Genomic DNA, 21,382 nt, shown 5'->3' with positions numbered 1-21,382 from the left:
TGCGACAAGATACTTTTTTCCAGTACAAACTGCAGATGTAGGACCTGTGACTAGACTCATGGGAATAGAATGAGGGTAAAGGCCCCTAACTTCTGTGCTGCCCTCATGCCTCATATTACATGGCATGTAATATGGAAAGGCTCACTTGTGAAGTGTGAGTATATGTACATACAATTCAGTAAGACAAGTGGCATCTCATCTTGCTTGGTCCTTAATTTTGAATAATTTCTGCATTCTTCCAGAACTACTGATCAGGAAGCAAACACATGAACAGTCAAAATTGGGGGAAGGGGGTCTGCAAAAACCTAATTCCAGTAGTCCCTTGGCCATTGTGAATTTCTAATGCTAGAGATTTGTGGTAACTGCCACATGATAAAAGGCTGGGTATGTTATTAAAAATGAGCATGTCATATTCAATTACAAATGCACCCTAGAACTGTGTTAGCTTTCTTAGCAAAATATTGGCTGTTCTCACAATTTTGACACAATCTTTTGGAAAATAAGACATACAATGCACATCAATTAGATTGTTCTAAAGGTATAATACTCTGAGGTTGCCAGGCAAGTGTTATAGTTTGCATCTGAGTACATTTAGAAATTCAGTGTGGCATGATCTTTATAAAGTTTTAAATGTATTCAATTTTTAAATCCAATACAATTTAACACATGTTATGCAAGCACTAGAGTAGAACATGCCATATTTTCCAACTGATTTCTATATCTACTGGCTATCAGAATCCGGCCTGTTTTACTTTACTGTTCAGTAGTATCTCTCATCTCCCATCAAGGAGACGTTTTAGAAATGTAGGTATTGAATTTGTATATAAAACCCTGAAACACACAATACAACAAATCTACAACCTTAAATTATCAGGGATGTTTCTGAAATGGCTAATTAAGGGAGCAAACATCATCTGCTAAAACCACAGAAGACTCAGCAACATCACACACAAATATTTATAAGGTGAAACTTTCCCCATCACATTTCCATGTCAGGAAAACCACACTTTGCTACACTGCTGTATACCAGGCTACTGAAGAGAGCTTATAAAAAGCAGCATGGGAGGGAGAGAAACAACTGTAGGCAAGAAAAAGAAAAACTAAAGAACAAGAAAACTAAGGAAGGCCTGTTACACACTGCCAAAATAAAGCTATTTAAATGATGCATGGGTCCTATGAGTCCGGAGGTCACACCAAAGCCACACTCCATTCCTAAGCACTTTGGTGCAGCTTCCGGATTCTTAGGACCCATGCATCATTTAAATAGCATACCTCCAAAGAGACCCGAAGCAGCTTTATTTTGGCAGACTGTAACAGGCCGAAGTGTGGAAAAGAGAGAGCAAGGCAAAAGGTGTGTGTGTTAATTAACTGGCATACTGTTTGCAACATCCAAAACAATGTATCTCAAACTGGGCAGAGCGGAGAAAAAGTTAATGAAAAGGAATGGTTATTGAAAAACCTTACAGGGCATGACTACTTGTATAAGAATGATGGAAGTTGGCTTTTCTGAAAACTGTAGATCTTAAACTATGGAGGTGGAATCAAACAACTGCAACTACTGGAAAGAACATAGGCCCTCTTAAGCTGGAAAGGTAGAAAGCTGGAGCTGAAAATCCTCTGAGGATGACAGCTTAACAGAAATGATGGAAGCTGCATTTCAAATGGATCTGCTGCTAGACCTGGTAAAGAATGGGAAAAGAGGTAAATCCTGGGCTGTGCTGCCAGTCCAAATGCTTCCGCGAATAGTATGAAACTGAAATGCTAGGCAGAAGTCCTGGCACCAGAGCTGACTACTTCTTCTAACCCACTACACTAGAGGTATAGAAGGATAGACAGGAGGTGAAGGACAACCCATGTCTCACCTCTCCGTTATTTATAACAGCAATTGCATGGGTACAATTACAACAGAAGGCTCATAACACCGAACTGATATAGAGTTTATTTATAGAACTGCTTTTTAAAAAAGTTTATCACATACCTGATCAAGGGAATTTATGGCTTCGTCTGCAGCATCAGCACCTGGAATTTTAAGCAAAGCCAATGCTTTGGATCGACAGACAAGCTCTTTGTGTTGCTGAAGTAGTCCTAACGTCCTTAAGGCTGCCAATAAAGAAAGATATCTAGTACTGTACTTGTTTTAAAATCACTGTTACTTTAATAACTTAACAGTTCAGTTCATTTTCACAGTTTAAGACTGCTAGTTAGATTACGAATTCTGAATGCAAAAATAATCTAGGGATTTGGGAAGCAATCTTAATTTATTATCTTTACAATATGAGGATATTTTTAAAAAAGCTATCCGAGACCACTTGTTTGTATTCTACAACATATCTCTTTTTCTACACTTTCAAAAATCTGTTAAATAATATTCAGAACAACATTAAATATATAAAACACTGCCATCTAGCAAGTGCAGTAATACCTGTTACTGCAAAATTACAAGGAGAAAGGAGGCTTCTTCAGTTAATTTCAAGATTGTAGATCCAATAGGCCAGCCAGCATTTTTAAACAGATCCTGAAAGCCATTTTATTAAAAACAGTTTTGATTGCTAGATATGGCAGTGGGATCTATAGTTCTTGCTTGACAGTGATGTCTGAAAATGTCTTTCCACTGCTTTCATTGTTATTTGATTGATTCATTTAATTTTTGTAATTCTATTACTGTTTCCTACCTTGGAACTATTCTAAGTTAACATCTTCTGTAGTTCTATATTTACCTTGATTGCAAGAATGAACAGCTTCTTTGTATTTATGCATTTTCACCTGTACCTCTCCTAAGTAGCACCATGCTACAGGACATTGGCTGGTCTGTTGCAAACCTAGCAGGAAATATTAATTGAATACCTTTTAAACACATGTGGTCAGAAGAGCTTTACTGATATTAGAACTTTAAAGAATGTTATATAATTTTTCAGTCCATGTACATAAAGTGACTGCACCCAAAATAATTTGCTCAGCTAATAGGCCGGACCAGTGTGGTCTTCATTCTTAGATATCCATGAACATCCTAATATAATAACAATAGGCAAGTTTTGTAAATGTTAAAGTTAACATAGCCTAGATCTAACAGGTCTCTCACAACTAACTTTGGAATTCTGCTGCCCTCAGAAACTGTCTGATGATTAATCATATTGATTTCAGAAAGGTTTACTGCTAGTGTAAAGTCCTAAAGTAGGATATAAAGCACAAGTGGACAACAATGGCCCTCCAGAAGTTTTTAGCCTACAACTGCCATCCACTCCAGCCAACAGTCGAAAAACATTTGGAGAGTCCATTTGTCCACTGCTGATATAAAGGTCCAAAACACACTACAGAAATAATCCACTTTGAGACCGCTCTAATTGCCCTAGCTCAGTGCTAGGGAATCCTGAGAATTGTAGTTTATTGTGGCAAACGAGCTCTATGACAAAGACTAAATCTCTCACAAAACTACAAATCCCAGAATTCCCTAGCATTGAGCCAGGGTAGTTAAACCAGCCTCAAAGTGGAGTATGTCTGCAATGTGTTTTGTACCAAAGTCTCAAAACTGAATGCATATAATAACAGATCAATGCTCAAAGTGGGAGAAAAAAAGAGGGTGACTGTATCAAACTCCCACTTCATAAACAGAAATATACAGTCAGTCTAACCTAGGCTTGCCATATCCCGGCTGTACCCGGGACAAACCCGGGTTTTGGGGCCCTTGGATCGTCCCTGCCTGGGTTCAGCAGTTTGTCCCGGGCCCAAGGGGCCCGGGCGCTCACACGCCTCTGGCGCGCTTCCAGGCTCGGCCACAGCTCCTTCTCCTCTCAGCTTGCCCAGAGGAGCTGCCTGCGGCACCTCCACTAACCACAAGGGGCAAGAGGAGGAGCCCAGGTAGGAGAAGGAGCTGTGCTGGGGCCTCGGGGGCTGCCACCGCCATGTGCATGCTTTCGGTGCAGAAATGGCGGTGGGGTATAGAGAGAGGCCTCTGTAGGCCTCTCTCTATGGTGGGGGGTTGGGGGTTCTCCGTGGCTGCTGCCGTGCTAAATGCGCAGCAGCAGCCATGGAGCAGAGAGAGGCCCATAGGCCTCTCTCTCTGGTGGCGGGGGGGAGTTTGGGGGGCTTCCGTGGCTGCTGCTGCACTTTTAGCGCAGCAGCAATCGCAGAGCAGAGAGAGAGGCCCATAAGCCTCTTTCTCTGGTGGAAGGGGGCGGGGGTTGGAGGGGCTCCTTCACCTCTTCCTCTTCTTCCTCCTCCTTCTCTCTTTCTCCTCCTCTTTCTCTTCTCTTCTTCTTCTCCCTCCTCCTCTTCCTCCTCCTCTTCTTCTTCTTCCCTCTCCTCTTCTTCCTCCTCCTCTTCTTTCTCTTCATCCTCCTTCTCTTCTTCTTCTTCCTCCTCCTCTTCCTTCTCTTCCTCCTCTTCTTCCTCCTCTTCCTCCTATTTTTATCTTCTTTTTCCTATTCTTCTTTCTCCTCCTTTTCTCTTTCTCCTTCACTTTTCTTCTCCCCCCTTCTTCCTCCTCTGCTGTTGTTGTTGTTGTTGTTGTGTGCCTTCACCTCCTTTTCAACTTATGGCGACCCTAAAGAGTTTCCTGGGCAAGTTTCTTCAGGGAGGGTTACCATTAGCTACCCCTGAGATGGTGAGAGAGTGTGACTTGCTGCCCAAAGTCACCCAGTGGGTTTCCATGGCCGAGCTGGGGTTTGAACCCTGGCCTCCCATTGTCCTAGGCCTCTACAGCATAAGGTACAATACTCAGTTATTCTTTGTTATTGTTTACCTTCAAGTTATTTTCCCCTTATGGAGACCCTAAAGCAAACCTATCCTGGGGTTTGCTTGGCAAGGTTTGTTCAGAGGTTTGCCATGGCTTTCTGCAGAGGAGGCTGAGAGAGTGTGACTTGCTTGAGCTTCAGGTGACCCAATAGGCAGGGAAGTGAACCCTGGTCTTCAGAGTCCTAGTCCACCACACAAAGCTACATCCCACACTTCTATCCAGGACCAGGAAGAATATTAAAATGTCCTCCATTTTGAGCATGCCTAAGAAGCATGCATTTATATTAACATTTTTTAAAAAACCATCAAATTTTTTCACGTGTCCTCCATTTGTAAAAAATGTATCCTACATTTGAAAATGTTGTCCTACACTTGTCCTAGTTTGGAGGTCCTGACTTATGGCAACCCTACTCTAACCTCTTTCCACATTGCTTACCTTCCGTTAGATTTTTTTCAGCTTCATCATATTTTTTTTCATGGAGGGACTGAATTCCTAAAGCAATAAGAGCTGGACCACTTCTGCAGTCGATATCCAACAGCTTCTGACAGTAACTCAGGGTATCCTCACTCAAACGTCCTAGGAAATTTTATTCAGCCATATTTTAGAATTTGAGAAGGACATACATAGATATAAATATACATATCACAAATAATTCTGCCACATTCATGTTTCATGTTTTGTTTTTCAAAAACATAGTATTTTTTAAACTTGTCCATAGTTTTAAGAAATGAAGCAGATGCTATGATCAAGGAAAAAAGGAGTTGGAAAGCCAAAATTAAAGTTAAAAATTAAAAAAATGAGATTAAAATTAAAAGGCTACCTGAATTACCTGACTGAATGAAGTGTAAGCAAAGAACTTCCAGAGGATAACTCACAGCAGGGTACAGAGTCATCATATCTTCACAGGCTGTCTTCAGTTTAGAATACTCATGAGGGAACTTATTTTTGAAGGAGAAAAACAATTAGCAATTTAGGCAGCTGTCAACAGTAAAGAAAACTGTCTTATCCTGGAGCACTGGAAATAAAGGCAATCCTTACTTTTGACAAACAGTGAATAAACTCTCCATATAGCTTCTGGTGCTCTTCACTTGGAATTGGCTCTGTGGAATTCACAGCCACTTCAAATGCATTAAGGAGCTGAAAAAGCAAGAAAGATTCTGCAGACACAGCAAGAGAATCCAAGAAAGAGCAAATTTTTAACAAATGGTGATGTGCTCTCTGGTTGCCATGTGCAACTAAAATTAAATTCCCCAGGGCGCATGGGGAAGATTCAGTGTTTCCCATGGACTGCTCCTCCTGTCTATCCAGAAAATGAGAATAAAATTGTTGTTTTACACTGTTGTTGTATGCCTTCAAGTGCTATCCTATCACAGGGTTTTCATGGCAAGGTTTGTTCAGAGGGGGGTTGTCTTTGCCTTACCCTAAGGCTATGACATGCCTAAGGTCACTTAGTGGGTTTCCATAGCCGAGCAGTAATTTGAACCCTACTCTCCAGAGTCAGTCCAATGCTCAAACTATTATACCACACTGGCTCTCCTATTGTTACATACAGTTGTATATTTATTTAAGGGGTTTTGGTGTGTGCGTATGTGTGTTTTTTTTTAAAGGAAAAGCATTTGTGCAAGACTACAAGTTTGAGGGAAAGGACCAATTAAATGTTTTATTGCCAGATGTTCATTCAGAATGGACCCAACATCCTCATCCTCCCAAAACAGTCCACTTTCCCATTCACAGTGGAGACAATACGGGGACCGGCATCTTTTCACAAAAGATAAAAAAGCAGCCTGGGACAATCACTGGTTAAATAGTTGGCAGGGGGAAAATGAACAAATGTTATTTCCTCAACCACAAATCAACTGCCAGTCTTCAACTTCAGATTCCTTTTTCTATTTAAAAAAAATCTGCCAATAAAACAAATCCTGGCAATACATCCACTGTGTTATCATATTTGGATCCTTAATGCTGCTATTTGCTTTTTAATTCCAACACAGAACACTGCTTACTTCCACAACTAGGATTTCCAGTCACAGGAGTACTCCTGAAGTATAGACAGGTGTATCTCAGTGAATAAAGTAGACTTGTTCATGGACATTATTTATTTAACAGAAAGGTTGGTACCAGAGGCAGAAATAACATGGAAAGGACAGAAATTGGTTCCTCTGCCACAAAAAAGGAGGCAGCTCAACATGTTTCGGCAGCCTTTTCATTCAAAATTAATAAAATTAAAAGCTAAGACTTGCATAATTAAACAAAACCATTTGCAATCTTCTTTCAAAATTCACCTAGGGATGATCCCCCCCCCCCCAAGCTTTCACTAGCATCTACTTGCCTTATGATTTATATTTGGGTGCACAAACTTTAAAATATCTATGCTTTCTTAACATGCTGGGCACAGCTGACAAGGCATGCTAATATGCTTTCCCCTTTTCTCTCTTTTGTTGTTCATACATGCACATAAAGGATTCTGGAAGCAACTGTTGTTTACCTTACCTTTTATATATATATACACATACAGCTACAGTAGGTTTAGCTAGACTAGAAACCCATTCTTTCCCAGCTCAAATTTTATTACACTGTTTGTCGCAGACACACTGCTGCAAACTGGAAATAAATTTAAACAACTGCTCAGAATGGGGCAGTGAATGCCATTTTGACACATAAGTGAAAGCCAACTGACACCATCCACAGCTATTTTTTGCTGTCAACTGTGGAAGGAAAGGTATGTTTGCAGCTACAGCAATGAAGATATCTCCAGTGGACCAACTGCTCCCCCACATGCTTGTTTTCTCCCAAAATAAAATAGATGCCTGATTGAAAACTGATATTGGTAGCTTCATTTGAAATAGTAGTCAAAAGATGGCATGAATCTTCTACCAACTAACCATTTTACATGCAAACAACTTCATATAGATTCTAGACTCATGGCCTATTTCTGGGGGAACAGAAGCAAATAATGCCCATCACATTACTAGGAAGATGTACTGAATGGTCATTTTTGTAAAACAATGTAGTTCAAACGAGAGAGTTAATGTAAATGATGGAGGGATAGAAAAGGGCATTACCAAAAAGGTCTGATGCAGCAACATGCTATGATAGTCTTAAAAGAAGGATCTGCATTTCCTGCTGGGCCCAACTAATTTAATCTAAGGACTTTACACTGGGAAAATTGGGGGAAAGCAGTTTAAATTTACATTATCTCATGAAAATTGAGCAGTCACATTGAAGATTTTCACACAATGTCATGATTAAACAGGACTTATTCCAGCAATAACCAGATCACATGATTTTCATGGGATAATGTCCATTTAAACCCCTGCTTTCCCCCCTATTTTCCCCCATGTGATAAAGTCCATAGACTCAAGGAAGTGGTCCTCTAAATTTTTTACACTGGGTTCACTTTCAATTTGTAAAAATAGAAATTCAAAACTTGTCTTCAAGGTTATTCTAAACATCAGCAGGAATGATCGTACTGCACATGTTTTCATATTTTACTATGTTTTGATTATGTATTATATTGTTTTAACCTTGTGCCTTTTAACTGAACTGTCATTTAATTTTTAACTTTCGTACAAATAATTTTTTTAATTGTACCCAGTTTTTTAAATGCTTGTAAACCACCTTGGATCCTGTATAAGAAGAAAAGAGGGGTATATATTAAGTAAATAAATAAATTTGTAGAAATGTTAGGAGTTTTAATAAAAATAGATAATATATCTGAACTGAATAGAGAGCCCTTACCAACTGCTGTGTTTCATTATCCTGGACATGTGTGCCTTCTTCCAGTAACTGGATCAATCTCTTCCGTAGCTGGTGAAGCTCAGCATTGTCTGCACCTTCTTCCTGTCTTATTTTTATCAGTTTGTGCCACATTCGAGCTACCTGTCAAGAAAACCAGTCTAGCTTCAGTGGCTTCTGAAATCAGAAGGATGTTTGATCTTTGGCTGCTAGAGAATTGGAAAACATTTTCCAATTCCAGAGATCAAGGTGAATGTTTTTTGCTTAACTGAGATGTCAGAAACAATAAAGAACCAGTATTGTAAACTGAATTTGCAATACTGCTTACACTGTCTGCTGAGCCATACAGCTTTATAAATTGTTTTAGTGCCATGACATGGACAGATCTTCTCTATTCATTATTACTGGTTGTTTCCTCACCCTTGAATTGCAATCAGTTCTTATGGAGCATCCAGACAAAGATGTCAACCGACTGCATTCTCATGTTTTTTGTATTACTCTCCTATACAGGTTTTTTTTCCTCCTATATCTTGTTTGTGACAATGGTTTTGTAATAAACACAGCCTTTTATAGTATGAATAGTCAAGGCACTGTTGAGGCTTTTATATTTCTTTATCTCTAAACATCCTTTATACAAGCTGAGTACATTTTATCATTTTTTGCTCCCATTTTATTGTAGGAGGCAGCACAATGATGAATAATCTATTAATTGTCCCTGGAATAGTGACAATAGCACAATTAAGAATTTGTTTTTCTAAACAGAGAATTTGATTACTATTTCCTCTCATTAATTCTTTTTCGTTACAAAAGTAGAAAGAAAAATGAGAATAAATAGGTAATTAAAATCTCCTCCTATGTTTGTAGGAACAGAAACTAAAGAGCAAACTGGAGGCTTTTCAAAGGACAATTAATAAATTATCCATTCTTAACTGTCCCACTTGAACAGATCTTCCAAGGAGGAAAGTTTTAATTAATGTTGCTATTGCTGAGGAGGAGGTGCCTGTGAGTAAACAGTTATCAGGAGGCTCCTGGCCACAAGGAAGAATATTACAGGATATTAAAGAAGTTACATTATTATCATTAACATTATTGTTATTATTTGTATCTTATTCCCCCCCCCCCAAAAAAAAAAAATTGGGACTCATAGCAGCTTCCAATCTAAAAGCACACAACAGTCTAAAAACAATCAAAGTGACAATTAAAATAGTACTTTAGGGCTTATGTGAGACTTCTATTTCAATTCTACCCTCACTTAATTGAAAGATAGCAATGTCTCTGCAGCACAGAACAGTCTCCATGAAGAATGGAAAAAAAAAACTATATACATCTGGACAATGTAATAATACAGAAAATGACATTAATGGAATTAGTAAAAAAGCAATGACTGCATATAGCAATGGCCTGCCAATATGCTATACTCTGAAAAAATGTTAACACTAACTACAGGGTTCTTTCTCTAGGAGCATTTGCTCATAAGAAACTGATTTCCTTAGTAAATCACCACACTATACTATTATAGTGCTGCTATTCCACTTTTATTTCTCTGGCTGCTTCTTGCTGCATTCTGGGATTTGCAGTTTAGGGAGGGTCATTTAGAATTCTCAGCCAAAGAGCTCTTAGGCCTCACTGAACTACGAACTCGAGAATGACATAGGAGGCAGCCAAAGCAGTAAAAGTGGAATAGTAGCACTATAAGAGTGTAGTGCGGTAATCTACTTAATTCCAAAAACGGCCTCCAAAAAGAGTTAGATCAGTACTGGGCTATCAGGATACTTCTTTTGCAGATTCACTGAAACAGTGATAGATGTGAATGTTCTCTGCCTCTGTCTAGAAAAGAAAATGCCCTAAAATGTGAAGTGTCAAAAAAGCAGGTTGGGGGGAAACAGTGACATGCAGTTATGAAATGGAAGGACCACATAAACGGGTCAGAATTCAATTGCAATTCTGGTTTGCAAGATGCCTCACATCTAAGTTTAAAAATGAAACCATTCTCTTATTAGATTTTATATTCTGATTAATTTCTTTGCAACTCAAATTAGAAAGCTGGGCCAAAGCTAACAAAATGAATTTCAACACTGAGAAATGTAAGGTACTGCACTTAGGGTGGAAAAATGAAAAGCGCAGATATTGTATGGGTGAACGAGACTACATGTGAATGGCAGATATAGGATGGCTGAACGAGACTACATGTGAATGAGATCTGTGAGTTAAAGTAGACTACAAATTGAACATGAGTCAACAGTGCGATGCGGCAGCTAACAAGGCCAATGCGATTTTAGGCTGCATCAATAAAAGTATAGTGTCTAGATCAAGGGAAGTAATAGTGCCACTCTATTCTGCTCTGGCCAGATCCCACCTGGAATATTGTGTCCAGTTCTGGGCACCACAATTTAAAAAGGATGTTGAGAAACTGGAGCGTGTCCAAAGGAGAGTGACTAAAATGGTGAAGAGTCTGGAAACCATGCCCTATGAGGAACCACTTAGGGAGCTGGGGATGTTTAGCCTGGAGAAGAGAAGGTTAAAAGGTGATATGATAGTCCTGTTTGAAGGGATGTCATATTGAGAAGGGAGCAATCTTGTTTTCTGCTGCTCCAGGGACTAGGACCCAGAGCAATGGATGCAAGCTACAGGAAAAGAGATTCCACCTCAACATTAGGAGGAACTTCCTGACAGTAAGGGCTGTTTGACAGTGGAACACACTCCCTCGGAGTGTGGTGGAGTCTCCTTCCTTGGAGGTCTTTAAATAGAGGCTGGATGGCCATCTGTTGGGGATGCTTTGATTGAAATTTCCTGCATGGCAGAGGGTTGGACTGGATGGCCCTTGCGGTCTCTTCCAATATAAAACGTGGCCACACCATCCCTTGGCTGGACAGAGCAAATAATCCTCACTAGACCATTTCTAACAAAAGCAGTAAATCCTCAATGGGTGATATTTGCCAATCTAGAGTTAGCAAAATATTCTGCTTAGCAACCTTCTTTTATACACTAGACCAATTACAAATACATAGCAAATGAAGATCAATGAGATAACAAGTAACCTGAAGGTATTTTTTTTCTTGCTGATACAGGTCCACAAGCTTTTTACATACTTCACACCATTTCTGTTTATCTGTGCTAGAAAAAAAGACAAAAGAACACCTATCAATACATCAAAGTTTCAAGTAACATATCATCTCAATTTAAAGTGAGGTATGTGTTAAAATGCTCTCTTCTAATCCTTTTGCTCTTAATGCTATCTTCACTGAATGACAACTGAAATTTGTTCCCTGTAATCTCTTCAAGACTCTCCCCATTCCCTATGTTCTCTAGCTCCTTTCTTTCACTTTATTTTATGTGCTGACCCCCTTCCTTTCTCAGATCCCTTTATTACCTGTTCCGTAGCCAGGTTTCCCTTTCATTATTCTTCACTGCCTACTACTTTATTTTAGAGGGAGTAGCTATTTCCTTCATCCTTCTTGTGCTTGACTTTGTCATCAGCTGTCTTCATATCCTCCTGATTTACTGAGCGGTCATGCTTTCTAATTTACTTGCCTTGATCACCCATCTACCTTAAAGTCTATTCATACTTTGTTTATTTTATTACTAACAATTATATCCCATCTTTCCCGCAATGAACGCTTAAGCAGAGCATATAGTTTTCCTCCTTCCCACATTATTACTACAACAACCTTGTGAAGTAGATGAGGTTCAGAGTGACTGACCGAAGGTTCCATGGGTCAGGAAGGACTCACTACACCTCACAGAGTCTTTATTATTTTTCCTCTTGCAAAGGACTTTTTCCCTATTTTTTTTCTAGCAAAAGGGAAGGGAATTCTCTCCTAACAGAAGGAAGGTACAGCCTATTGCCTCCTTTCTTGTGCAACTTTCTCATGGCACCATGTAAGCTAATAAAATGGTTCATAAAGGAAATGTTTCCCATGAAACATTTTGTGTCAAGGTTCACCTATTATCAACATGTGAAATGTCAGATATTCATTTTAACATTTTGCACTGATTTTCATAACTGTAATTGTACTGTAATATTTTATTTATACCCCGCTAGAATTCAGCGATAATCAATGTAATTAGGGATGCCATAACCCGGCGGCCCCCGTGACAAACCCGCTTTTGGGGGCCCCCTCCCGGTCCCAATCCAGTTTGGCCCCTAGCCCCCAGTTCGGCCTTCCCCTGCCTCCTCCCCGCCGTCCTGCGCGGCTGTGCGCCACTCTCCCCACCTGGCGCACTGGCATAGCCTAGAGAGCAGCTCTTCAGGACATCTGCCACTCAGAGCTTTTGCCCGCCCACGTTGGTATATATGCCTTGCAAGAGGCCTTACTTTCCAGGCTACAGTGAGAAAAGAAAAAAAAGGCCATAAATCGTTCATGTTTCACTGGGAGTCTGAATGCCTCATCTTTTAAAAGTATACCGCGTCAGTATTCTTGTAATTCTTTATCACAGGATCATTTTTGAGGCCCTAAACACCTTTACCTGGAATATGCAAATTTCTCCCAAAGCTGACCAATGGCAAAGAAGCAACCAGCCCTCCACTTGGGTTGGTTTTCAATGGTTTGGTGAAGGAAGAGATTTTGCCTTGTAAATAGGAAGGGCTTTGGGGTAGCAAAAGGCTGCAGAAATAGTTTGACCCCCCCCCCCCCTTAAACATCCATGGCTCAGTGCTATGGGATTCTGGGAATTGTAGTTACTTGTGGCACCAGAGCTCTTTTGACAAAAGGAGGCTGAATGGTCCACAGAGGAGGCGTTGCCTGGGGGCAGAGCCTCTTGCCAGCAGTCGGCAGTGGAAGAGAGGAGGCTGCGATGATGAGGAAAAGCAGGGGCTCCTCCTCCGGATGGTCCTGGCCACTTCCCTTGGCTCCCTCCCTCCTCCTCCAGCCGAGGTGAGCTTCTCATTCACACTCCTTGGCTTTTCTCCCCCCCCCCCCCCCGCACTTTGAGACCCCTTTAACTGCCAAAGCTCAATGCTCTGGAATTCTGGTGTCTGTGAGGCATTTGGCCTTCTCTGTCAGAGAGCTCTGGTGCCACAATAAACTACAATTCCCAGGATTCCATAGCACTGAGCCCTGGCAGTCCAAGCAGTGTGTTTTGGACACAGAGATCCTCCAAATGAATCCAGTCCCTAGCTTTTATATCTCTCTCACACACTGCAGGAATAATAATCCTGGGAATGCTAGTGTTTGGGAGACATTGAGACTTCTCTGTCAGTGATGGCTCTGAGGCCACAATAGACTACAGTTCCCAGGATTCCCCAGCACTGAGCAGTCTCAAACTGGACCATTTCCTCAGTGTGGATGCACCTGGGGAGGAATTCTGGGCACTGCAGTTCAACTACGTTTGGAGGGTTATGGGACTCCCTGTCAGAGATAGCTCTGGGGCCACAGTGTACTACAATTCCCAGCATTCCCCAGCACTAACCCAGGACAGTTAACTCACTCTCGAACTGGATTATTCCCTCAGTGTGGATGCAGCTTTGGTGAGGAACTCTGGGCATTTCAGTCCAGCATTGTTTTATTTCTGCAGTGTGTTTTGGACCAGAGACAAGGTGACCAGGCATCCTCCTCCTTTTCCAGGACATGTCCTCTTCTGTCAAATTTCAAAATGTCCTCCATTTGGATCATGGCTAAGAAGCATGGATTTATAATTACATGGGTGTTTTTAGCTTTTATTTTTGGCCATGTCCTACATTTTTTTGCTTGGGTGCCCTACATTTTGGGGTGAGGGCATTGGTCACCTTGGTCAGAGAGCTTTCCAGGGGTTTAACTGCCATTCTGCTGCGGTGCTGGAACAGACCACCATTCCCAGAATTCCATAGCATTCAGCCGAGGCAGTTAAAGTGGTCTCAAACCAGATTATTTCTCCGGTGTAGATGCAGCCCAAGCCTTTTGCCTCTCTTATGCCTGAGATTTCAAAGCCCAGCCCTGGCACCACAACAAACTACAAATCCCAGGATTCCATAGGATGGAGTGATGAGAGTGAAAGCAGTGTGGCAGCAGCCTAAGTGTGCTTAATGCAGTTCTTAACATGGTGCACCTCTTGCCTACAGAGTCTCACAAGACCTTTTTGTTTAACTACTTGTACCCATTAACTCCATTTCATGTCTCCTTTATTTAGTGGGGAGGAATACAGACAAAACAAGTCAAAATGAAGGAAAACCAAAGTCCCTTGACCAAGTACACACTTCTGAGAAGTATACTTGGTGAGACACCTGAAACCGAGGGCAAATCCACTTTTTGTTTAACCATGTTCTATATGCATAGCCATGTTAACCCATGTTCAGTGTTAAACCCAAAGGGTTTGGTTGTGGAATAAGCCTCTGAAATATGCAAGAGGCAATGTTAAAATAAAGCCATGTTCAATGCTCAAATGTGCTGTTTGGAATGGGGAGAGGGGGGTGGCCAGAAAGGGAAGTACATTTCCACGATCTGTCTAGAAATAATGTCAAAATGTCTTCCATTTTGATCATGCCTAAGAAACATGCATTTATATTAAGATTTCTAAAAAAGACTCAATTTTTTCGTGTGTCCTCCATTTTTTATAAAAATGTGTCCTACATTTGAAAATGTTGTCCTGCATTTGTCCTACATTTGTCCCGGTTTGGAGGTCCTGACTTATGGCAACCCTAAATGTAATAGAACTTTGCACATGTGCACACTTTCAACTCATGTGATAATTATTTATGGTCTTGTGTAGGGGAGTATTTTAGACTTTTGCAGATATAATGAATATATTTAGTAATATAAGAATATTACAAATACAAATAACAACATGAAAATAACATTAAATGGATTTTATATTGCTGCAAAATACTATAAGATCATTAGCTTATTTTTTTACCTTTCATAGAGTTCAAGGAGTTTCTGATAAACATTAACCAAATCCTCTCTTGCATCTGCATGGTTTGTTTTTTCATACAAATTTGCTAAGCCCTAGATGGAAGCGAAAGAAGTTACTTTTGAAGCAAAACCTTGATGTATACTGTGTTACAGATGTGGCCGCCAAATTCACTTTAGTGCTAATCCAGCGAACACACTTCTGTTGGCAAACACGTGGTGCACACATACATTCCTCCTCCTATAGTAATCTTGGAGAAGCAGACCAAAGTTCAAAACACGCTGCAGAGAAGGCTACCGTAAATGTTACAAAACTAGTTCCCAGAATTCCTTAGCACTGAGCCAGGGAAGTTAAATTACTCCAAAACTCGATCATTTCTACAATGTGTTTGGACCCAAGAGCTCAGGATCACTGGAGCAGGAGAAGTAAGTTTTAATTATTCCCTCTACCACCACAATGCCAATAGCAGAGGGGAAACTTCACCCTTGTTGAGGAGATGTTGAAGCCCCCAATACTCAAATCTTCATCCCTGTTACCCAAATGGTGGTTAATCAGCTGGGCAGCAAAGAGAACTGGGCAAGGTGCCTGAGATATGTGTGGAAGTGGTGGAAGGTCGCATATGGCCTGAGGATGTTCATTTGTGCCCTACAACGTTTTTGGAATAACTGCAAATACATAATGTAATGAAGGCTCTTTGAGCACTAACATATTAAACAAATGTTAGAAATGTTAATTTGATAAACATTATTCATGTTATTGTATCACTATTAGAAATCTAGTAAGCATGCTAAATCCAATCCCAATTGAATTTGGACACAGAATTTTCCTCCCTAGTTTAAACTCTTCTAGAAAATCCTGCACCAGTTTTCTCCATTTTATACCCTAACCTTGGTTTCTCTGAAGTGTTTAATTGCATAGCAGGAGTTCAGCAGATGTTTATAATATTGGTCACTGTACTGTGTCAACAACAAAATGAGCAGCCACATAAATGAGGCATTAGCAAGCAAGCAAGAAAAATCTCTCTAAAAGTGCTGCTTGAAATGCTCATAAAAATGGCCTGATGTGGCTGTATCTGAATCCTCTTACTTCTACAAGACACAGAAACTTATTTCCCACAACGTGGGAAAAGGCACTGGATGCATACCTACCTGCCATGCCAACAACTGCCCTGGCTCAAGTTCAGTGGCCTTCCTATAGGCACCTTGAGCTTGGTCAGGTTGTTCCAGCTCAGCAGCTGCCAGACCAATGAATACCCAGGCATTGTAGTTATTTTTTTCTTGTTTCAGTACAGTCTGAAAAATAAAAGCATTTTGCAATAAAGACGGAACCATTAATAAAAATTTAACAGCTGAAAACGCAAGTTCATGCCTCTCGAATACATTACTGGGATTTCGCCAGTGTCATAGCCAAAAGATTCAGGATAGTTATGACATCTAAAGCTACAGAAAAGCATAGCTCAGAAAGAGAGCACATGCGTTTTATGTCCAGGGCCCCAGCACAAGGACAATTTCCCAACATTTCTAGATCAAAATATCTCAAGTAGAGACCTGAGAGCAAGGCTGGGCAAGGTGGCCCTAAAGTCACCTCTACTGTTTTTGCAAGCCACACACCACTTACAGAAGCATTGTACTGAAATTCAGCACTAGTGTAGAAAAAAAGGTCTTTGCCTCCTTTGTTTTTGAAGCTAAGGAGACACTCTCCCCTAGTAGTCTGCAGGACTCTATGGTTCAGAAGAGTGGAATGGCATCTTCATGAATCAGAGAACTGCCACAGTTTCTGCTGAACAGCAATGGTGGGAGCCTCAGCAATTGTCCATTTTTAACAGTAGCAAAAACATGGCTCCAATGGGTGGATGGAGCCATGTGAGTTCATACACGCACAACCCAGAAACTCTTCCATTCCAGTTCTAAAGGAATTACTACTCAGAAAAAAATGATACTGGGCTAAATGTACTAATGATCTAACACTATACAGGTCAGTTTTGTATGCTCATCTTGAAAATGACAAAAGAAAATCCAAGAGTCCTTCAACAGGGAAGGGGGAAAACATGTCATGTTACTGGTGCACAACATAATTATCACTTTTAGCTTTGCAGCAGATCAAGGTGTACATAAACAAAGCATAATAATAACAAGGTGTCCACAGTCACAGAGAAAGACAAGCCTATGTTATACAAGTGTGAAAAATAATGAAAATCTCTTAAAGTGGACTGGTGAGGATTGCTCTGAAAAGATCACATTTCACACAAAGAATGCCTTGTTGTACATTTGAATGCCTGTTACCTTGCAGTGTTTCAGTGCTTCTTTGTATTCTTTATTTCTTATCGCATCTCTGGCATTTTTCAATGCTGCTTTCACTTCCTTGTTCGACATGACTATTGATAAAATTAACAGAAGACAACTGTTATATACCAAGCAATCTGGAGTATTTTCAAATAATTCTTACAACCTACTGAACTATCACTTTATTAATGTAATAGAACCCAATAGTCCGAAACAGACTGCAGAAATAACCATGTTTTAAACCACTTTAAGTGCCCTGGCTCAGCGCCAGGGAATCCTGGAAATTGTAGTTTATTGTGTCACCAGAGCTCTCTGGCAGAGAACGCTAAATGTCTCACAAAACTACAGCTTCCAGAATTCCCTAGCATTGAGCCAGGGCAGTTAATATGGTCTCAAACTGGATTTTTTTTCTGTTTTGGACCAATGAAAACAAACACAGTTGACATACTCATTGAACATGCTGGCATGCAATGGTGTGCGTCAGGGTTTGGCACCATATTTGTGTCCATTGGCTACAACTGTTTCTTTCTTTCCTGGAAACTCTCCAAGGACCAGCAGCTGATTGCTCCAAGACAGGCACTGAAATAAGGATCACCCCTTTGAGCACCACTGGACTAAACAGTGACAATGGTTTTTAAAGCCAAGTCTCTGTCCCCAAAGAACTTACAGTCTAAAACTGGCAAAGAGAGAAACAACAGAGGGAGATTAAGGTTGCGTTTCCACTGCAGAATTAATGCAGTTCGATGTCACTTTAACTGCTTTAGCTCATTGCTATGGAATTCTGGGATGGTAGTTTTGGGGGAAATTTAGCCTTCTCTATCAGAGCGCTCTGGTGCCACAACAAAATACTAATTCTACTGAATCCAAAGGATGGACCCATGGCAGTTAAAGTGGTGTCAAACTGCATTAATTTTGCAGAGTGAGACAGGGATAGGAAGGGTATGTGGCCAGAAGCCCTTTACAGGTAAATTCTAAAGCTCAAGCGCTGCAGTTGTACATAAAGAGTTAGGGGATAATAAAGGCTACCTAGCAGAGATTCTTGTAATCGGCTGTCTGCCTGCACTTCCAGTGGGCCAGATGAAGAGTGGGGTATAAATAAATAAATAAATAAATAATCAAGGCAAAATACCTCACTAGCAACTCCTGAACAGATCTCCCTTGGTTCTTCCCTTTGGAATTTGAATTCACAAAAATAATGATCACAGGGGATGTACACAAATTCAACCTAGACAATAGGAAACCGAAATAGTCAAAGATTTCCCATACCTTGGATCAAACATTGATCGGAATAGAGACTGTAGTCAAGTAATATTAAGAAGAGTAGGATTGGGAAGGGGAGCGATGAAAAAACTAAAGAAGATCCTAAAGTGTAAAGATATACAGCTGAACAGGGTCTGGAAACCATGCCCTATGAGGAGTGACTTAGGAGCCTGGATATGTTTAGCCTGGAGAAGAGATGGTTAAGAGGTGATATGATAGCCCTGTTTAAGTATTTGAAGGGATGTCATATTGAGGATGGGGCAAGCTTGTTTTCTGCTGCTTCAGAGACTAGGACCCAGCACAATGGATGAGATTCCACCTCAACATTAGGAGGACCTTCCTGACAGTAAGAGCTGTTTATCAATGGAACACATTCCCTCAGAGAGTGGTGCAATCTCCTTCTTTGGAGGTTTCTAAACCTAGGCTGGATGGTCATCTGTTGGGGATGCTTTGATTTAGATTTCCTGCATGGCAGGGGGCTGGACCGGATGGCCCTTGAGGTCTCTTCCAATTCTATGAACACAAAAGTGAGGATTGTCCAAGCCATTTTATTCCCCATCGCCATGTATGAATGCAAAAGCTGAACAGTGAAAAAAGCTGACAGAAATAAAATCAATTGATTCAAGATCACAGAATCATAGAGCTGGAAGAGACCTCAAAGGCCATCCAGTCCAACCCTCTTCTGCCATGCAGGAACTCATCTGCTACCTAAGAGCCTTTTAACTGGAGATGTCAGAGAATGAACCTGAGGATTTTGATTGTTTTGCATTCAGTTCATATGTTCTACCACTAGAATCATGAAATCATAGAGATGGAAGAGACCACAAGGGCCATCCAGTCCAACCCCATTCTGCCATGCAGGAACTCTCGATCAAAGCATCCCCGACAGATGGCCACCCAGCCTCTGTTTAAAGACCTCCAAAGGAGGAGACTCCACCATGTGGCACTGCAGAAGATGCTGAGGATACTGTTGGCAGACAAGAAGGCAAACAAGTGGGCTCTAGAGAAGGCAAAGCCTGAAATCTCCCTGGAAGACTATCCACATAGTCTATCCACACATAGGCCTTTAGGCCTCACTGACCTGGAAACCCAAAAATGCAACTGGAGGCAGCCAGAGCAGTAAAAGTGGAATAGCAGTGCTATAAGTGAGTAGTGTGGTAATCCAGAAGAAATTTAAACCAAGGTTATTGTCCTTTGGCCACATTGTGAGAAGGCAGAACTCACTGGAAAAGAGAATAACGCTGGGAAAGGTAGGAGGCAGCAGAAAAAGCAATAGCAATAGCAGCTTCATTTATATACCGCTTCATCAGTTATTGGAAATGTATGAAATGGACAAATTAACCTGTCATATAAACCAGAAAGACATGGAGGCAGTAGAGGAGGAATGGTCTCTGATCACATTATATTGTAAAACTAAGTGGGAAAAAGGTGCAGAAAGATTAATAGTCTGATTGGATTATGAAAGGATTATAAGATTAAGAACAGGCTCTATGAGAATTACATTAAAAATGGTACGGAACTGTAATATTGCTAAGAATAAGGACAGGAAGATGAAGAAAAATTATGAGGCTAATTATCAGAGGAACTGAGGAAGTCAAGGATCAATGGGCATCCAGATTGGGATTGTATGCTATATAATCACCACGTTGTAAATAATGGATTGAAACATGTTTTATTAGTTTGCTGTTTTAAATGTAGTAAAGTATACAGTCACCCCTCCTTTCTTGCAGACTTGAGGTCCACGGTCTTCAATATTCATGGAAGGGCGACCTCTGTTATTTTCAATGGGCCACGTGTCTCGCAGCATGTGCCCCATTCAATCCTTTGGGGCTTGAATATCAGCGAGTCTCCATTTTCACAGGGGGTGGTGGTCCGGAATGGACCCCCCATGAAAACAAGGGCCGACTGTATATATAAACTTGTCCCTCCACATTTGCTAGGGTTAGGGGCACAAGACCCCCATGAATATGGAAAAACCGCAAACAACAAAACACCCGGTTTTTAGCTGAGAGGACGCTTCTCTAGGAACCTCTAGGTCCTCCAGGGCAACTCCGTGGAGGAGCTACAAAGGCCTAGTAGAGTAGTCTCTCTAGGAATCTCTAGAGCTTTCAGTGCGACTTTTAGTTAGTTGACCATAGAGATGCACTGGAGGAGGACCTAGATATTCCTAGAGAGAACATATTAATCAAATTGGTGAATAATCAAATCCACAAATATAGAGGGATGACTGTATATTAAAGACAATACTGTTCAGGAAACGTTCACAGACACCACTTGATTGGTGTATATTTTTATATGTTGTTTGCTATATTTTATTATTTATTTATTTATTTATTTAGGTATTTATATCCCGCCCTTCAGCCCTAATGGCTCTCATTATTTATTTAATGTTAATATGTATTGATATGTATTATGTTAAATTATTTTAGTAGAATCTATGCCTTAGGCAGGTTTATTTTATTCTATTTTTGACTGATTGTATGTACAGCGCTGTGTAAATTTACAGCGCTCTATAAATAAAGCTTCATAATAATAATAATATTAATAA

General features: G+C 40.6%; 1 protein-coding gene across 6 annotated transcripts in view; it reads right to left on the bottom strand.

Annotated features, from left to right (window-relative positions):
* The window catches only part of SKIC3 (SKI3 subunit of superkiller complex), a 61,031-nt gene that overhangs the window by 39,027 nt on the left and 622 nt on the right, over positions 1-21,382 (bottom strand). For 4 of the 6 annotated variants that reach the window (XM_089493002.1, XM_089492995.1, XM_089493015.1 and 1 more), the window contains exons 2-11: positions 17,575-17,666; positions 16,441-16,584; positions 15,296-15,387; positions 11,506-11,581; positions 8,471-8,611; positions 5,771-5,869; positions 5,562-5,670; positions 5,168-5,308; positions 2,718-2,819; positions 1,979-2,100 (exon numbers count right to left, since the gene is read on the bottom strand). In XM_089493002.1, coding sequence (XP_089349128.1) covers positions 1,979-2,100; positions 2,718-2,819; positions 5,168-5,308; positions 5,562-5,670; positions 5,771-5,869; positions 8,471-8,611; positions 11,506-11,581; positions 15,296-15,387; positions 16,441-16,584; positions 17,575-17,664 — 1,116 coding nt within the window. In that variant the 5' untranslated portion in view covers positions 17,665-17,666. Of the gene's footprint in view, positions 1-1,978; positions 2,101-2,717; positions 2,820-5,167; positions 5,309-5,561; positions 5,671-5,770; positions 5,870-8,470; positions 8,612-11,505; positions 11,582-15,295; positions 15,388-16,440; positions 16,585-17,574; positions 17,667-18,703; positions 18,721-21,382 lie in introns of those variants that run through there. The other 2 variants (XM_089493010.1, XM_089493021.1) reach the window with 2 other exon arrangements.

Source organism: Sceloporus occidentalis, unplaced genomic scaffold (genome assembly GCF_023333645.1).
Source record: "Sceloporus occidentalis isolate IW3139 unplaced genomic scaffold, rSceOcc1.0.p SCAF_1, whole genome shotgun sequence".
In the NCBI taxonomy this organism is placed as follows: Eukaryota; Metazoa; Chordata; class Lepidosauria; order Squamata; family Phrynosomatidae; genus Sceloporus; species Sceloporus occidentalis.
This window is presented reverse-complemented; position numbering and strand designations above follow the sequence as displayed.